This window comes from Agaricus bisporus, assembly GCF_000300575.1.
Source record: "Agaricus bisporus var. bisporus H97 unplaced genomic scaffold AGABI2scaffold_4, whole genome shotgun sequence".
Taxonomy (NCBI): Eukaryota; Fungi; Basidiomycota; class Agaricomycetes; order Agaricales; family Agaricaceae; genus Agaricus; species Agaricus bisporus.
Window position 1 is genome coordinate 1,332,927 of NW_006267367.1, and position 16,969 is coordinate 1,349,895.

The 16,969-nt window shown below is 47.0% G+C and overlaps 6 protein-coding genes across 6 annotated transcripts; 3 read left to right on the plus strand and 3 right to left on the minus strand.

Annotated features, from left to right (window-relative positions):
• Nucleotides 1-35: 35 nt before the first annotated feature.
• Nucleotides 36-2,169, plus strand: AGABI2DRAFT_67613 (hypothetical protein; the record flags this gene model as incomplete). The annotated part of the gene is made up of 9 exons (XM_006460166.1): nucleotides 36-153; nucleotides 207-415; nucleotides 471-547; nucleotides 603-783; nucleotides 833-928; nucleotides 983-1,334; nucleotides 1,388-1,671; nucleotides 1,727-1,954; nucleotides 2,011-2,169. 9 exons carry the CDS (start codon nucleotides 36-38, stop codon nucleotides 2,167-2,169), a joined length of 1,704 nt encoding a protein of 567 aa, XP_006460229.1.
• A 587-nt stretch (nucleotides 2,170-2,756) lies between these two features.
• On the minus strand, nucleotides 2,757-5,198 carry AGABI2DRAFT_117192 (hypothetical protein; the record flags this gene model as incomplete). The annotated part of the gene is made up of 12 exons (XM_006460167.1): nucleotides 2,757-3,002; nucleotides 3,055-3,297; nucleotides 3,357-3,431; nucleotides 3,485-3,747; nucleotides 3,803-3,906; nucleotides 3,952-3,972; nucleotides 4,026-4,130; nucleotides 4,178-4,334; nucleotides 4,383-4,566; nucleotides 4,623-4,798; nucleotides 4,856-4,959; nucleotides 5,014-5,198. 12 exons carry the CDS (start codon nucleotides 5,196-5,198, stop codon nucleotides 2,757-2,759), a joined length of 1,863 nt encoding a protein of 620 aa, XP_006460230.1.
• A 1,090-nt stretch (nucleotides 5,199-6,288) lies between these two features.
• AGABI2DRAFT_203107 (hypothetical protein) lies at nucleotides 6,289-9,902 on the minus strand (the record flags this gene model as incomplete). Its single annotated transcript, XM_006460168.1, has 8 exons — nucleotides 9,388-9,902; nucleotides 8,781-9,335; nucleotides 8,385-8,669; nucleotides 8,059-8,355; nucleotides 7,217-7,918; nucleotides 6,882-7,154; nucleotides 6,502-6,812; nucleotides 6,289-6,376 (listed from the first exon to the last, which is right to left on the minus strand). The coding sequence occupies exons 1-8, from the start codon at nucleotides 9,805-9,807 to the stop codon at nucleotides 6,289-6,291; spliced, it is 2,931 nt and encodes a 976-aa protein (XP_006460231.1). The 5' UTR covers nucleotides 9,808-9,902.
• Nucleotides 9,903-10,158: 256 nt separating this feature from the next.
• Nucleotides 10,159-12,018, minus strand: AGABI2DRAFT_67030 (hypothetical protein; the record flags this gene model as incomplete). Its single annotated transcript, XM_006460169.1, has 7 exons — nucleotides 10,159-11,074; nucleotides 11,127-11,209; nucleotides 11,262-11,286; nucleotides 11,339-11,403; nucleotides 11,458-11,688; nucleotides 11,735-11,913; nucleotides 11,973-12,018. 7 exons carry the CDS (start codon nucleotides 12,016-12,018, stop codon nucleotides 10,159-10,161), a joined length of 1,545 nt encoding a protein of 514 aa, XP_006460232.1.
• Nucleotides 12,019-12,084: 66 nt separating this feature from the next.
• Nucleotides 12,085-12,805, plus strand: AGABI2DRAFT_135486 (hypothetical protein). The gene is made up of 5 exons (XM_006460170.1): nucleotides 12,085-12,165; nucleotides 12,217-12,258; nucleotides 12,308-12,330; nucleotides 12,382-12,527; nucleotides 12,579-12,805. Exons 1-5 carry the CDS (start codon nucleotides 12,120-12,122, stop codon nucleotides 12,763-12,765), a joined length of 444 nt encoding a protein of 147 aa, XP_006460233.1. The 5' UTR covers nucleotides 12,085-12,119; the 3' UTR covers nucleotides 12,766-12,805.
• A 656-nt stretch (nucleotides 12,806-13,461) lies between these two features.
• AGABI2DRAFT_191997 (hypothetical protein) lies at nucleotides 13,462-14,927 on the plus strand. The gene is made up of 4 exons (XM_006460171.1): nucleotides 13,462-13,624; nucleotides 13,672-13,972; nucleotides 14,019-14,046; nucleotides 14,099-14,927. Exons 1-4 carry the CDS (start codon nucleotides 13,547-13,549, stop codon nucleotides 14,769-14,771), a joined length of 1,080 nt encoding a protein of 359 aa, XP_006460234.1. The 5' UTR covers nucleotides 13,462-13,546; the 3' UTR covers nucleotides 14,772-14,927.
• The last annotated feature ends 2,042 nt before the right edge of the window (nucleotides 14,928-16,969 follow it).

A 16,969-nucleotide genomic window follows, 5' to 3' on the forward strand; every position in this document is an offset into this window, starting at 1 on the left:
AGTTTGTTGATAAGATCAATCGAGCCCTTAATCCCATGAAATATGTCGCGCTTCTCAGCGGCGGCAAAGACAGCTGCTTCAACCTCGTACATTGCCATAAGAATGGTCATGAGCTCATCGCTGCCGCTTCCCTTGGACCAGGGCCCGGAAAAGGTCCGGTATCATCCCTTCATCTCGTCTCTGCTGCATACCAAAACAATGAACAGAGGAACTTGATTCGTTCATGTATCAAACCGTAGGTCAGGATGCGATACATTTGGTTGCTCGCGCACTCGATGTCCCACTATACCGGCGCGTTATAACCGGAAATGCGGTGGATCAGGGCATCGAGTATGGTTCTAGAGAGAAAAGCCTCAAAGATGGCGTGCAAGGAGATGAGACCGAAGACTTGTATGAACTGCTGGCATCCGTAAAGGTGTGCGGACTCTTACGAAAGTCACTGTGACCATCTCTCACTTACGGATGACTAGGCCGCTCACCCTGACATTCAGGCGGTTTCCGTTGGTGCGATACTGTCAAACTATCAACGAGTGAGGGTAGAACATGTGTATGTCCTTTGCTTTCAGAACCGTTCCTATTGACTCGGATTTTTTTTTTGTCAGTTGTTCTCGCCTGAAGTTAATACCACTAGCCTATCTTTGGCAGCGTGATCAAGCAGAATTGCTGAACGAAATGATCCAAATTGGCATGGAAGTAATACTAATCAAGGTTGCTGGTATCGGTCTTTTACCCCAACATCTTGGGAAAACCTTGGCCGAAATGCAACCTCATCTCATGAAGCTGGTAAATCCTCTGCTTTCTTCACATACCTGTCTCTCAAGGGCGCTCAAAGAATAGTCTCTATGGCTCTCATGTCTGCGGAGAGGGAGGAGAGTATGAAACGCTGACCCTGGACTGTCCACTCTTCAAGCAAAAAATCCAGCTGTATGTCACCAAACAAATTATCTTACCATATCACAATTCTCACATCATTGACAGGAAGGATGTCGAGACGGTTGTCCATTCAGACAACGCGTTCGCCACTGTCGCATATCTGCGGGTCAAGGACGCGGAACTCCAACCTAAAGAAATCGGGAGCAGGCAAGCCGTCGTAATCCCCCCTTTCCTTGAAGACGAATTTGCTTCTATAGCGGAAATTCTTCAAACCGACACCACCTTAAGCAGCTCGATATTATCAGATACACCACCAGAAAACAAAGAATGTGTTACGATACCCACAACTTCTCGTTCAGGAAGCTGGGTCTCTGTTTGCAATGTTCAGCGGGGTATGTTGAACCCTAATGTAGAAATATCGCTTGAAGACGAGGTAGTCGAATGTTTCACAATCCTACAAGGTGTGGAGACATGTAAAAGCTTCTGGAAAATTTTTCATCTTACCCTTGCACAGATTGCCTGAGTGAATATAACCTCAAATTATCTGACTGCAATAATATCAACATTTTGATCTCGTCCATGGATCTCTTCGGGAATATCAATGCCGTGTATGAGAAATACTTTGGTACCAGCCCTCCTTCTCGAGCTTGTGTTGCTGTGGATCTTCCCCATCCCATTAGGTTGAGGTTAGATTGCACAGCATTTACAGAGAAAGACACCCGTACCACGCAGGCTTTACATGTACAAGGATGGAGTTATTGGGCACCCGCCAATATTGGTCCGTACTCACAGGCTACTGTGGTAAGAATACCCAATAGCACTCAGTAAACCTCGTTACTCAAAAAAACAACAGACCGGTGAAATAATCACCGTATCTGGTCAAATCGGATTGTTACCGAGCAATTCAACCCTCCCGACCCCAAGTTCCTTATCAATGGAGTTCGCCTTGTCATGTCAGCATGTTTCTCGTATCCAGAGGGCTCTCCGCAATGGATGGGAAGGCCTTACACTGTCGGCGATTTACTTCCTTGATAACGTTCGAAACCTTTATCTTGTACGGAGAGGACACGAACTCCTTCAGGTAGGCTAGTTTCGCGAGTCCTATTACTAGTATCCCGCACACTGTATTTTTCATAGACCCCGGAGTCACCTACAATGTTTGTGGTTGTGAAGGCCTTGCCCAAAACTGCGCTCGTAGAGAAACAAGTCATCATGCATACGGGGAGGCGCGAAGTCCAAGACGAGGAAGGTGAGAGCATGATCAAGACAGAAGAAGCGGTATTGCATAAACGTTAGTTTATCACTTCTCGATCGCGACTTTAACGATGTCATGCCCAAATATTCTAGATCAGGTTACCGGGAACGGCTGTCGATTATACTACGAATCCGCCAAATTCGAGAAAGGATCTTTACTCTGCACTGTCTTGTTTGGCCGAGGGCTAGGTATTTGAGTTCCTTTATTTTTGGCCATGCTTTGATTGTCCACCCTTAGATGCCTCATTGCTTAAGAGGACCCTTACATCTCTCTTATTGGGCACGGCAAATGTCTCTTCTACACGCTTGTTCTATAACGTGAATGCGCACTATTGTCGTACGTATTCCTCACCGGCAAGAGATGGCAATCGAAGTTGATTATTCTCTTAGCATCTGATATAATGACATTTTGCAATTCCTCTGTTGCTTTGGTGCCGTGTCGTGTCATATCGTCCACCAATGATGACTCGTGGGACTATGCCTTCCACGTAACGAGCCAATAGCGTATCATTTGAAAATGATGAGATATTAAAGTAGGGGGTTGATGCAGAACAGACTGTGGAAGCAGTCACAAGGATAACAAGCAATACCGTTAAAACCCAAGAGAAAAAGAGAATTTAGTACTCGAATCAAGGGGTGGGTTCTTCATCAAGCAGCCGCATTTCACCTAGATGGCGGCGCATATCCCGCTCTGTTGGGGTGGGGCCAACCGTGCGGGTGGCAAGCGCTCCGAATATAGCACATAGACCGCCAAAACGCAAAACCCAGGCGACGCCATTCTTGCCAAAGTACGCTTCGCCTACATCATCACCAAACCTGACGTCATCCTTCGACCCATCTACAATGCGAAAAATAATGCTGTTGATAATAGCGACCTGTGAAATATTCATTCATTTGAAACAACAATAGTATCACTGAGACACATACAATGAATTGGGGTGCGACAATGGAAAGGTTGTGAATGCCCAGTATCGTACCCCCAGCGAGAGAAGCAGATGGAGTCACTTCTTCCACTTCTGGAGGAACATTGGAGGGTTCGTGAAATGATCGGCGGCGTATGAGGGGGCTTCTCTCCCCATCCTCACGCAAGGCACCAGGATTTGAAAGTGTGCGATTATGTTTAGGGCGGACGGTGTCCGGCACGTGGCGAGACGCGGGCTCCTCGCGCTCCTTCAATAACTTGACAGGTATTACTATGAATTCCGGTTGCACTCAACGAGACGACATACCTCCATGATAATCGCGAAGGGCACCCACATAGCGACGGCCCAGGATATACCGACAAGACTTATGAAAACGGTGGCCTATTGGCACGTCACTTTACTATAAACATCAAGTGGGGCAGAGTAGACCATACCTGGGTGACAGTTGTTATAAAAAAGGTCATGAAAGAGAGAAAACTAAAGAGCAAGAGCGCGCCGGTCCAGATGTTCCGTAGAAGGAAGGGCGTCCGGGGAAGTTTCAAGGGTTTGCCTTGGCGGGCGGCATCGATTTTCCATTGTCGCACTGTTTCACGAAGGTGAGAGATCTCTGTGTCCTCGTCAACGTCGTCTCTCCGACCGAGAAGTCGACGATCGCGGTTCGCAAGATGAGGTAGAATAGTTCCGGCGACGACACCAACTAAGTATGAATACTGAATACGAAATAGACCGCAAATCAAAAGTGTTACACGCACCGACGCTGTAGATCAACATCGCCAACTCTCCTTTTCGAGTTGCCAGATCGTGGTCTGGTTCTCGGCCTATTTGTTGGGCCATGACTTGGCCTACATAAGTCGTTCTGTGCGAAGTCAGTATTACTATGGAGAAGTCACTTGTTACTTACGAGTAAAATAAAAAAGGAAACCTTGAAGAATACTTTGAGAATCAACTTGACCGCAAAATTCTGATGCAACATACCATCCCATGAAGGCAAATAGCTGGACGTAACATACACGGAGTATAGGTTTAGGAAGATTAACGATAGCAACGCGAATGTTATGGAGAATCTCCCTCAAATCATTCCTACACTATTGTCAGGGGAATCTGGGAAAAGAGGCTATGTGGCTTACTTGTTGGCCTGCTTGGTTGCCACTGGTTCTTCGTGGTGACACATACATGTTATGCACACGGTGATGACAAGAATAACAATGCAAATGATGCAAAACTTCCGGAACTGCGATCCTTTTATAAGACGGATTATAGGAAGCTGAGAAAGTGGTAGGAAACCTTGCAGAACGGTCAATGGAATCAAAAAGGGGATGATGTCCAACTCACCAAAACCATAGCCTATAATGTTTCCAGCATTCGTCATTCGACTATGCCAAGCGTTACCAGCATTGAGCTGATTAGTTGGGGATATGTCCAAAAGAAGGTTTCTTAAGGAAGCTTGGAGTCCATTCAAAGCGAAATCGAGGACGTAGAACGAAATGACAGCGAAGATGATAGCAGTGCTCTTGGCCTAGGGAAATATTGTTCAACTACAGTGCATGAAAATGACGTCAGCAAACGACACACTCTTTGGTTCCTAGCATCGTCCCAATCTCCCGAACCAACAGAAAGTAAGTCGACCCAAAACGCAGCAAGGGGTTCGCAATAAGCCAATGTAAGTGTCGAGATGACCAAAGCAGCCGTCGAAAGAATGATCCAGAATCGTCGACGGTATCTTGAAGTTGAGGAATCCGAGACCGCTCCTTTTTATTAGCATATCATGAGTGACTCGGCCAGGCTGTGGATACGAAGAACCGCACCAATGACCGGTTGGGCTACCAAACCACTAATGGGACCTGCCAACCATACGAGGGAGGTCAGCTGTTCGGAAAGACCAAGATTCAGCAAGAATGGTGTCCCATAACTGCGGTGCATCAACTTGCATTCTTTCCTATGCATTCGATGGGCCTGTACTCACCCAAGCTCCACTGTCCAAGCTATCTGAGCGCCTGCCATAGAAATACTGAGGGTAATTAGATCCCATGTGCTCAAATGACGCTTCCCGGTTGATTCGCTGGCATCATCAGGTGTATCTGGAGTATCATTGCGACGGCCGGTCCGAGTGGATGGTCGCTCACTCGACGGGGAGGGTCGAGGGTGCATGAGTGCATGAGTCCCCAGGTGCAGCAGTGCTTACTTATACGGCACGATATTTCGCACGGCATGATTCATAAATGGACAAGAACCAGGAAGTATCCAAGTGTTAGATGGTATACAGTATACTGCGGGAAAAACATAGTCGCATGTTTTGAGGGCGATCTTTGGGGAAGGGGGGAAAACCGTATCAAAAATAAAATGTGAGCGGTCCAAGCGAGAAGTACTAGTAGACGGTTCCCTACTGGACTGACACCATCCTTAACCACCATACTAGACATCTACAATTCTCGGATGAGTGTAACGATCAGTTTTAGGCAAGATTTACTGTATACCTTCATTAGTGACATTATCGAAATTTTTCGAAGTGTAGGGACAAAGACACTCGTGCATACCGTCTCAGCCTCATCTCTGAATACATTTTGACCTGCGTACACTTGAGTCCGGTATTAGTCTGAGAATACTTTTCTACAAGCTCGAAGTACTCTTTTACTTAAAAGGAAACTACATCACAACCAAGATAATAGAGCCCGCACTGTGTTCGTTGAAGGATAAGCCAAGACCAAAAGGGAGGAGATTTAGAGCGGCTTTCAACCGAACGGAAGAGCGCGGTCTCGAGCCTTGACTCAGACAAATCGCAATGTTCGGGTAGAAGAAGCCTCTTCCAGTTGAAGATTGGAGGTTGAAAGGCGATGGAAACTTCTTGGTATGTTACTCAGAAGACTGAGTACCGAGTCGTGCGTACTGGAAGACCGTTTCCCATCGGACTCCTGGTCAGTCCGCTTCCTAGAATGCCGTTTCCCATCGATCCATATTATGATATCAGATTAAATGCGAAGGACTAGAACGTACGCTAAAAATACATCCGAGAATCATGCGTGCTATATCAGTCAAAAAGAATACTGAGATGCAAAGCGAGGTATACACAGTGAGTAATAGTCCCAACGAACGATCGAAAATGAAAAACGAAACTGTGGGAAAGTGACTTTCAGAGACGTAAAGGTCCCGCCTTTCGTTTCGCCATACAAGTAGGAGCGCGGAACATCCAAAGGGCTCTACTTTCTCAACGCCACTATCTTACTTCAAATTGAGCCAGACATTATGAGGTTGTGACTTTGTTCGTTTCGATGACATCCTCAAGCTTCCGATCTCTCTTGTGCGCTTTGTCAAGGTGACTTTGAAGGTTCCTATGAATAAATAAAAACGTCGATCAGCATCTATCCCAATCTCCAACGACCCTCGACACCGAAAAGGTAAGGTGCGTCCTTAACGCCAGTACCCGCCTTTCACCAAAAAAAAACCAAAGGCTCACTTGATATTATTTTCCAACTCAGCGACCCGTTCCTTACTTCCCTGTCTCTCTCTCTTGACTCGTTCCTCTGCAGCTTTCAATCTAGCCTCATATTCCTTCACTCTAGCATCCCATTTATTATCAGCCATTGCATTCTTCTGATTCATACTTGCAATCTTTTCTTCTGTTGCCAATAATTGATTTTGGGCGTTATTGAGTCGACGTTCGGCATTGGTGGCTCTGGCTTGTAATGATCGAACTTCAGAGCTATCGGACGTGTGCCCGAGACGTTTGAGAGAAGATATTTGTTGCTGCAGTTCGGTGTTGCTTGTCTGTAAACACGATCATGAGTTTTTTTTCTTCTTCCAAAAGTCGCCGGAACGCGCCTTTAAAGCATCCACCTCTCCTTCCTTTGCAGAAAGCTTCCTCCTCCAAGTTGCTTTAGTCTCACCATAAGATTTAACTCCAGCCTCAAATTTATCAATCTGTTTCCACCTCGTTTCTAACTGTTTCTTGATCTCATTCAACTTGTCCACGTATTTCGACTCCACTTCTTTACACCGTTTATCGAAATCGAGTTGAATCTGGCTGAGAGCCTTGAGTCTTGTGATAAGATTATCATGGAACACGCTGAAATTAGTGAATGGTTTCGTTTCACCAGCGTTGCCTTTTTTCTAACAGGAAAGAGGTGAGTTCCCGTTAAATTTGAGATTGAACTAAGACAACTCACGGCCACCTTATCCACTCCGAGAATCTTGTCCATATACTGATAGATCGTCAACAACAGAGTATTCCTCTCTGTTAATTGGTCTCTATACTGATTCTCTGCATTCAACAGCGATCTTTGATCTTTTGACAATCTCATCTCCAGGTCTCCCATTCTGGATCTATACCCTTCCAACTCAGATTCTGCTTTCCTCAGATTCCCCTGCACCAAGTCCAGCTTTTCAGTAAGATTCAGTTTCGTCTGAGTGTGCGCAGCTACTTGTGCGGCAAGATCCCGGTTTTCACTCGATAGTTTGTCGATGACGGAATCTTTGTCTCTGACTTTGATTTCCTTGTCATCAATCTCCTTTCTAGCTCTCGATAATTCATCTTCGACACGCTCCAAGTCACGTTTGAGTCGATCCAACTCCAGTTGCAAAGAAAACCTGGCCGTCGTATCCACTTCACCTCTTCTTTTACGCTCTTCTTCTAATCCTTCAAGTGCATCCTGAACATCGTGTAAATCTTCTTCACGTTGTGATAACAACGCTTGTAATCGATTGAGATCGTTGAGTGTACTTTGAAGCGTGGATTCTTTACTTTCGAGTGTTCTAGCAGATTTTCGGAGTTCGTCTTCGTGTTTCCGCGTTAAATCATCTATGACACGTTGATGAGATTTAGTTATGTGCTCAAGTTCGTCAGAAAGATCAGATATTTGGCGAGTGAGATCTTCCTGGAGGAGTTTATGTTGATGAAGTTCGTGACGACACGATTCGTAAACCTCGGTTGTTTCCTGGAGTTCTGCGCGAACTTGTGACAATTTCTAGGGAGAAATTTGGCATCCGATAGCCCATCTGTCAAACAAAGGCATACCTCTTTGAGAGCGGCAGACAACGCTGCCAATCGTTCCCGTTCAGCACTGTCGTCATCTCGCAAACGCTCAGCTTCGTCCTTGATCTTGTCGTTTTCATCCTCGAGGTTATAAATATCTTCACCCAGTTTATCAATCGTTGTACGCATAGCTTCTATTTGCGCGTCCTTTGCTTCTGCTTGCACTTCGAGGTCATTCAAGGCGGCCTCGAATTCAAGTTGAAGATCATGATTGCGTGACTCAAACTCGGAAACATTGATACGTAAATCCCGGACGTCCGCCTCGCGTTCAGCAAGAACCTTTCATTAAGAAATTGTAAGTAAATGACCCAAATATAAAAAATTGAGCTTACATCTTTCAGTTCGTCTGCTTGCCCTCTGGCTTCTTCGACTTCACCTCTCCATTCATCCTCCACGACCTCCACGATCCTCTTATGTTCTGCCACAAGTTCATCAATCTCCCTGTTCTTCTGATCAATCTCATCCTCCTTTTGTTGAATTTCGATCAACAAAGCGGCCAAACGATCCTTCATCGCATTCAAATCATCTTCCACGGCTTCCCTTTCCTCTCTTTCTTCCATAATCATGGCGCGAGATTCACTTCTCTCCACAGACTCCGCTTCTCTCCTCCGGTGAAGGTCTTCGAGCTCGAGCTTGAGAGTTTCGATAACGTCGATGAGTTCGTCTTTATCGTCATCACGTTGAGCGATCGCTTCTGCTTGAACTTCAAGTTGATGATGTAGTTCTGATATTTCTTCTTCCAAATCGGATATTCGACGCACTGAATGTGTACGAGAAGTTTCGGGTTGAGAAGATTCGCCAAGATCATCATCACGATGCTCGAGTAAATCTCGAAGTCGTTCAATTTCCTCCATATTATCTTGTAACAATTCTCTAACACCTTCGACTTCGCCTTCAAGTTCAGAATTTCGCATTTCGAGTTCTCGAACAACGCCATGGTCATCACCTCGACCAGCTTTTAACCTTCGTAGTTCTCGAATTTCACGTTCTCTTTCTTCGAGCTTTTCTTCAAGTTCGCGTTCACGGTCGTGATTAGAACTCGACGATGTTCGTTGGGTTTCGAGGTCGCGTTCGTATTGGGCGAGGAGTTTCTTGAGTTTCTTGAGTTCCATGTTTCGTTGCTGAACCTCAATCTTGAGATTGATATTTTGTTTGAGTGCGGCATCGATTTGATCTGGAGCTAGTTGGGCTAGACGTTCTTCGAGGAAATGAACTCGTAGTTTAATATTAAAGTTTTCCTTCTTGAGATTGTCGATGTGCTATATCTTTGTAAATGACAATACGTGATCGCGAAGTTTGATGAGGACGCACTTTTTCTTGATCACGAAGGGTCAGTGTCACACCGCCTTTGGCTCCAGGCGCAGTAGCACGAACACCCCTCTTCCTTGGAGTCTCAGCCTCATCTCCATAACGTTTATTCGTCAACGCCGGTGTATCAAGTAAATCACCACCGCCATTCTCATCGGCATCATCGCGGCTTAAAGTAATTCTTGAAGATGAACCAAAACCGCCTTCCGTCTTTCGTCTGGAAAAAACCGAAGACGACGTCGGTGTAGAAGGTGTAGCAAGAACTTCCGAAGAGGGTGCCGTTGAGCGAGAAGATACTGAAGGGATGCGGAGATGTCTGCCTGGAGTGGAAAATCCTGAAGGAATAGAACCAAGAGATATTTCTGGGTGGGTGCTGTTGGTTCCGGTCGAGGTATCTGGATGGGCAGCGAGTGCTGCAGACATTTCTGCGCAGCTTAAAAGGCTGTCAGGGCCTGCCAAGGGGAGTACTGGTAGATGGCAGCGGGTGTGCCTGTGGGTGTTGGTGGACGCGATTGCGGTCAACCATCACGTGACCAAATTATGTAAATCACTCATATCTGCAAGTCAAAGTGCAAGTGTGCACCAAGTGTATGTGTATTCCTACATAACCAGTGCTTCTCTCGCCCGCACCGTTCCCTTCCCTGTTTTACATAAAGTCCTCTAAGTAACACACTAGACATTCTTAATAATCCAACATGGGTAACAAAGCCAGCACAGCAATAAGACAACCATTACAGCGATGATGATACGAACGTACACACATGCAGACCACTGCTACTGGGGCCCACGTACAGCAGTGGCAGACATGCCACGTCGGTGATTGGACGAATGGTCCACGGGGGGTAGCGGTTTGGATAGAATTTGAAACGCCTTCCGACGTGCCGCCGTTGGCGTACTGGAATCTTCCTGAATTGGTGGTGGTTCCGGGAACCGCGCATACTGGCTCGGCGGCCCATGGTAAGTCTCGGCATCTCTACCCGGAACGAAGGGAGAGTTTGTGATCGAAGATGAGCGGGTCAGCTGTGTGCTGGCCATGGGATTGGTTCCCGCCCTTGTTCGAATTCCGGGTGCTGGTGAATCGTGCCTTGATCGTAACTGTGCGGCAGATGCAGATGGTCGGAGTCGCCGCGGGGTCATACTACCGCTATGCAAGCGATCGCTAGGCAATTCATCATGGATCGCCAATGCATTGGTGAAGGCAGAACCAGACTGCGATTTGTTGTCCGTAGAGGAACTTCCACTTCTGTTCCTAAGCATATATTTCCCTCGGGCATCTGCATCTTGTGTTCTCACTCGATTAGCGATGGGGGCTAGAGCAGACACGGGGTTCAAGGAAGCTAGCGAGCCAGAAAATGTCGCCATGCTGCTCGCGGACGCTACGTGAGCAGTGTGGTTGGTGGATGTTTTTGGACTGTAGAAAAACGAACCGGATCCCGTGGAAGGTTGGGAAGGAGAAGAAGAAGTCTGTCCGTGGCCATCCAAGTCTCCACTATCAGAGGTAGCAGTCGTACGGCTGGTGCCTGATCCACTTCGCATCCTGGGCACTTGATCTCGCATGCTAGGTGGTATATTGATTGGAGGTGATGTCCCGAAATCCAGTGGTCGACCGTTTTGCAGCCCAGCACGGCGAGATTTTTTGGTAAGTTCGTATTGCTTTTCTGCCGTTTTCTGCATTTCTTGGGTACTGAAGCTATTCACGGAAAAGTTTGACAAAGGGATAGGCAAAGAGCAAGTCAACATACGAATAAGCATAATCGGAGGCAGTAAAACCCTCGTTGTTGCGTGAATTATAATTGCACCCTCGCTCAATGAGTAACTGGACGATCTGAAGTGATGCATGGGTTTCATTGAACAGCGTACCCAGCGTCAAGACTCACAGGGACGTGTCCCCAGGCACTGGCGCTAAACAATTTCATTCCAATACAATCCATACAGCTACAAGGATTCAACTTACTAATGCAGTGGTGTGTTTCCTTGTTTGTCAGGTAGATTCATGTCAGCACCAAGCTCGCAGAACATCTAACGAGGGTGTAGTTGGTTAACTCCTCTCTACTGAAAGCCATATATACATACGCGGACGAGGTCTTCATTTCCTTTGATTGCAGCAAGATGTAGTGCCGTCCTGCCTTGCACGTTCGACCAATCGAGAAGGTTGAGGATACTTGACTGATACCTATCATAATATAGACGGGCCATGCGTAGTGTTGCGCTGTTAAAGTCAAGTGTCGAAGCAGAAGAGCTGTAAATCTGTGGAGGGGGGCCAGAATCAGCCAATATCATGAGTATGGTATTATTCTCGGAGTCCTATGGATATCGAGAGCGTCAGTCGATCGCTAACAACAGGATAGACAGCAAGTCGAACCCGGCTGATGTCCTCGTCGTCGTGGCCGAATACAAGCAGAAACTCAAAAGTTTCCTCATTGGCTAGGAGGGCCGCCCATGCAAGGGACGTTAATCTTCGAGACGACGGGTCGGGATTGCGCATGTCTACTCTCTGTACTAGCCTCTTGACCAGAAAGAGGTTATTTTCTGTGGCGGTGGTCATTTACTTTTCATCGGGAGAGAATAGGAATGAAATATGAACATACCTTTGACGGCACGCCGTAGCCGGGATGGAGCATCCTTTTCCGCCATAACGCTGGAGGGGGAGAGACGATAGAGATAATTGAGCAGGCAGCGGTCACGTGTATGCGTGTCCTCCACCTCTCCGCCGTCCGGCTCACTCCAGGACCAAAATGCCCAAGGTCGTCTCGCGCTCAGCTATCTCGTCTTCGACGGATGGTATGTTCGGGTTAATTTCACCGATAATCTCCCTCATCCCTTGTATTGTAGCACAACCTACCGCATCCTCCACAGCTGCTTTGCGCGTGTACTGTACGTCGCCATATAATTCACCAGGAATGCATCCTCATCTCAGCCTTAGACTGCATCTGCGGCGAGTTCATTGTGAGTAGTGCTCGGCAAATGCTTTCTCCCCTGGCTGACATGTGGCCTTAGCTTGTTATTGACAAAAGCTTAGCTTCTTTGCCAAGACGACAGACAGACAATGCGATTATAATACACACGCAGCACAATGACACAGGGAAGGCGAGGACTTTCAAGCTCAATGCTACCATCAGTGAACATCCAGTATTACTACAGAGGTTAGCCAGATCACAATGTCATTTTATAGGACGAAAGCTCAAGTCCTGCAGGAAAGATGGGCACGAACGACAATATCGTTTCCTATGTCCCAGGTGCTACCTACCAATTGGCTATCAAACGAGTCCCCCACCAGCCAAGTCGGGACCTTATATTTACATTCTCTCTGGAGCTCTCACTCTTTTTCAAGGACAAGTTCCACCGGACGCATTTGACGGCGAAAATGACAATGACGTGTAATTCAGTAATTACAACAAATCTGGTTTACTTTCTGCTACACTGGAAAGAAATGTCAGGAGCTGAACTGCAAAATGGCTGGAAGAGAACATATTGGGCTCATCTACCGTTGTAGAAAAAGATTACTCATGACGACCATGTTCAGAGAACACGCGTTCGTACAGTGTGAATTGATTGTAATCATCGCCGAATGAAACGTATAGAAGAAACGTTGTACTCACCGAAAAGTGAAGGTCATCGAAGAATCAAAGAAAATGGCGAATCAAATTCTGCTCGCCTCTTTTGTGTACTGTATTCCTCTGTTTATAGAAGTTTAACCTGATCGGTTTAGACAAATAAATAACCGCGACGCTCATGAGCAACTCGGAGCCAACTCTGAGCAAGCTCTTATGCTGGGTCGACTTGGGTACAAAAAGCAAACGAATACTCGTATCGTACGAATGTGTTGAGCCCTTGGATGCATATCATGGGTTCCCAGGTCTGAGTCTTAGTGATGGTATATTTACCGGCATGGACACTGTTCTCGTACTGCGTCGAATCCGTGTCTGGCAGATGTACAGTATAAGTATCTAAGGAGCTCAGTGCCAAAGCGGTTTGCTTGCCTGGGGATATAATTTCCCAATGCCTCAGCGCTTGATGTCATTAGAGCGCCCGACCTCCAAAAGGCAATTCTCGAATTGCCAAGCGTGCTTGCTCTCGCACTCCATCATCCCGAGCCCGTCCTCGTCTCTTTGCGTCCGCTTGCGCCCCTAGCTGCTCATATTCCACTCTGATACAGATATAAATGCAGCCTCCAACATCCAGAGAGGCTCGTCTAGAAACTCTGCTGGGCGAACGCGAGACTCAGCTGTCACAACTTCATGCAAGTTTGCCACCATTTCGTCAAACTTAGACTAACATGCCGTGTAGGACGAAGTCGCGCGGCTGCGTCGTTTCCTCCCATCGCAGCCTGCACCATCCTCCACAACCCCTCTATCTCTTCCCCCAGCAGTTTCTTCGCTTCTTCTTTCCCAGCTGTCGACGGCTAGTGAAAGCACAGCTTCTTCTGGCTCCAGCACAGTCGTTGCCGCCTTGACACAACGTGCTAGGCTGTTGCAGGAGGAAAATGATGAATTGTATCAACTTCTGAGGTACAGCGAGACCGGAAAGTTGAAGGAAGAAGTGCGCGGTTTGCGGAGACTCGTACAACGACTTCAAGGCGCCCTCAGACGTATGTGGCCCCTAGCTTTAAGTACATGCCGCTGATTTGGCTTTAGAATCCCATGAAACTATCAGTCTGCTTTCGTGAGTTTCAATCGATATGATGATCCATTAGTGTTCATAATCCATGTGGCAGCCATGAACTAGATAAATCCTATGACACCTATCTAAGTGTGGCGCAATCCGCCCCAAGCCCTCAGCCATCACCTAAGACGTATCCTCCATCGCCCATGAATAACTATGCCTCACCACCCAGTGGGAACAATAGTCATGGATCCAAACATCCTCCAATTGGTCCCCGAAAACGACCGCGTCTCTCTGAACCCAACTCGAACTCACACAGCTACTCTGGGAAGTCGCACAACACAAGCCATAACCACTACAATCACAATCCCTCCAAGCGCGGTGACAATCACCCAAAACGTAGTGACAAAGACGTTCGTGGAGGGCATGATGCCAACAAAGGAAATCGCTCGTCCAAAATGGACGTTGATAATGAGCACCCATTACCCACCGAATCTGGGCGCGGATGGGAGAAGGATATGGATCGTGAACATGATAAGGAGAGCGGGAGAGAGAGGAATCGAGAACGGGATCGCGATAGAGGGCCTCAAGGTCAGGACCGCAGTCGAGATAGAGGTTTGAACACCAACCTCAGCAGGAGAAATGGTGGCGGCCCTGGACGCACTCGTCGTGGAGACAGAGCTGCTGGAGGAGGCCAAGCATTCCACGGAGCAAGCAATGCGACACCAAACAATGTCTACGGTATAAATGGTGATCGGACGTTAGCAGAAAGGATGGGACTGTGAAGTGTACGAAATTGATCCTGTCCCCACTCGTACCGGTATTTCTCCTCTTGCTTTCTGTTGTCTGTTGTCTTTCTTTCTTTCTTTCTTTCCTTGATTCCTTGATTCCTTGATTCCTTCCTTCTTCCTTCTTTCTTTCCATTACTCCTCGCTCCTTCGCTTTGCAATCATAGTCGACTTTACCCTTTGCATGTCATTTGGTAGTCACTTATCTTCACCTCTGACGGACCCATGGATAGAATCGAGCAGGTCAAAACGATATCCATCTTCCCAAACCTCGGTCAATCCTGTGTAGTACTATGTATATATATCCGGTATGACACTCTCTCCATCCCATTGACAATTTGTAGCCTTAGCTGACTTATTTTCTTATTGGTGAAACTACAGTCATTCCTACCTGTACTTATATATCTGCTTTTGATTGATATCTACTTTTTCACATGCTATTCACTGCACATTATTCGTTAATCTGTTTGAAATAGCCGGGCCGCTTCGGATGGTACAAGTCCCCTTCCATCGCAGCAAAAAATCCAAATCCGATTTAAACTTGCATTGTCAACCACCGTTCCTAATTCGTTTGTCTTGCGACCGATTGATGTTGCCCATGGAAACAGTTGTCCATCTTCCAAATATCCTGCCACGAGTTACCGGCCTGCACGGAAAAGCCATGATTGGATATTGCTCAGTGTGCCAGGTATGTATTGCTCTTGTTGCGGTGTACACGGACGATGGGCAGACCGGTCGACTTGCGCGCGAAAGGAAGACAGGGGAAAAGAGATAAACTTCGAAGCCATCGCAACAGGGAGCCAGTCCACGCGGGACTACTAATGATGTCGGGACTCGAAAGGCAAGCTATTGTGTTGGGTCCTTTTCTCGGTTTCGCCCGTCATGCATTCATGCCGCATCATTGCAACAAATAGATGGGGCTTCGCCATATACCTGGAAGCTTCGCTCAGGTATTTGGCCGCCAGGTAATGCCGTAAGTGATGCACCGTAACAGATAAGCGCGTCGGGGGACACCCCTCCGGCGACCAGGATGTGGATCTGTTGCTTTGTTCCTATATCATAGTCGATGACATGTTCAATGTCGAGGATATGACGGTACTGAGATAAAATTCTCCGTCAAGATTCAAAGATTCGTTGACAGCAACTGTGTTGTGTTACATGGGAAAGTAGGCTCCCGATATCACGGCGAAGCACTGACGATGACTTGGTAAACGAGAAAGCTAGAACATTCCCCGCTAGGCTCGGGCCATTCGATGGCGTGGGTGGTCTATTCTATATGTCAATTGTCAAGTCGCGATAGAACAATTGGCTGGGCTCTAGATTTTACTAGCATGGTGAGTGATCTTTCGTTTGTTCGACAGAAGTGATGGAATATTCCAGATCTGCCAGGGCTCAGCTCAAGAAGTATGTATTCGAAATATTAGCCTTGTTCAGGTAATCGTGGAGCAATTTATGCGTTTTCAGCATACAGCAGCAACTCCTGTATCCGCCGTGGTGGAGGTGATAACAAGCCTCAGCCATCCTCGATCCCCACTCACTTTTCCTCTTCTCGACATGTCCTGAAGGGAGAAGGCTGAAAGCAGAGCCGCGAACTCGAAATGCCGGACGCCCGAGATAGAGATAGATATGCCCACCTTTTATTAATACAATCGGCTAAGTGCATTTCATTTCACCAGACTATGTTAATTAATTCAAGCTTAATTTTAGTATGTACCCCGAGGAGAAGCCAATTAATCATCGTAACGAAATTGCACGATACCCGTTGCCCGGAACACTTTCCATATACCTTACCATGAGCCCCATTGACACGATACATGCGGACTCAGGCTGGCTAGCCTTTGCGTTGGGAGGCAGTTACCTTATCAAGACACAAGCCATCTTGTTGGTGCTACTACTTGTTACTTGTTCGACTATTTTGTTTTAGCCACGGAGCAACTTCTGGACTGATGTGATAGAGTCTAAGCGTCGAGGTTATGGGCACACCTAGCAGCTGGACGTGACCGTAACTGCCGATTTTAACGAACGTTCTGACTAGTTCCCTGACATTTTCTCGAATGGGTGCGCAGTGGTCGGCTTCTTTGGGAAAACATCGCTTTTATCGGCGTACCAGTAAGAACCTTACGATTGGTGGCCTTACCGGAGATCACGATACGTACCTAAAGTTTCCCAGACTACAACTCAGATTAGTAGCAGTT

What these genes read in the sequence shown, in the direction of transcription:
- AGABI2DRAFT_135486 (XM_006460170.1), top strand. Translation starts at nt 12,120, where the DNA reads ATGCCCAAGGTCGTCTCGCGCTCAGCTATCTCGTCTTCGACGGATG. An exon ending in AGCTGCTTTGCGCGTGTACT is followed by an intron (nt 12,259 to 12,307) that starts GTACGTCGCCAT and finishes TCTCAGCCTTAG; the next exon opens with ACTGCATCTGCGGCGAGTTC. An exon ending in GCATCTGCGGCGAGTTCATT is followed by an intron (nt 12,331 to 12,381) that starts GTGAGTAGTGCT and finishes ATGTGGCCTTAG; the next exon opens with CTTGTTATTGACAAAAGCTT.
- AGABI2DRAFT_191997 (XM_006460171.1), top strand. Translation starts at nt 13,547, where the DNA reads ATGCAGCCTCCAACATCCAGAGAGGCTCGTCTAGAAACTCTGCTGGGC. An exon ending in CTCAGCTGTCACAACTTCAT is followed by an intron (nt 13,625 to 13,671) that starts GCAAGTTTGCCA and finishes CATGCCGTGTAG; the next exon opens with GACGAAGTCGCGCGGCTGCG. An exon ending in ACTTCAAGGCGCCCTCAGAC is followed by an intron (nt 13,973 to 14,018) that starts GTATGTGGCCCC and finishes ATTTGGCTTTAG; the next exon opens with AATCCCATGAAACTATCAGT.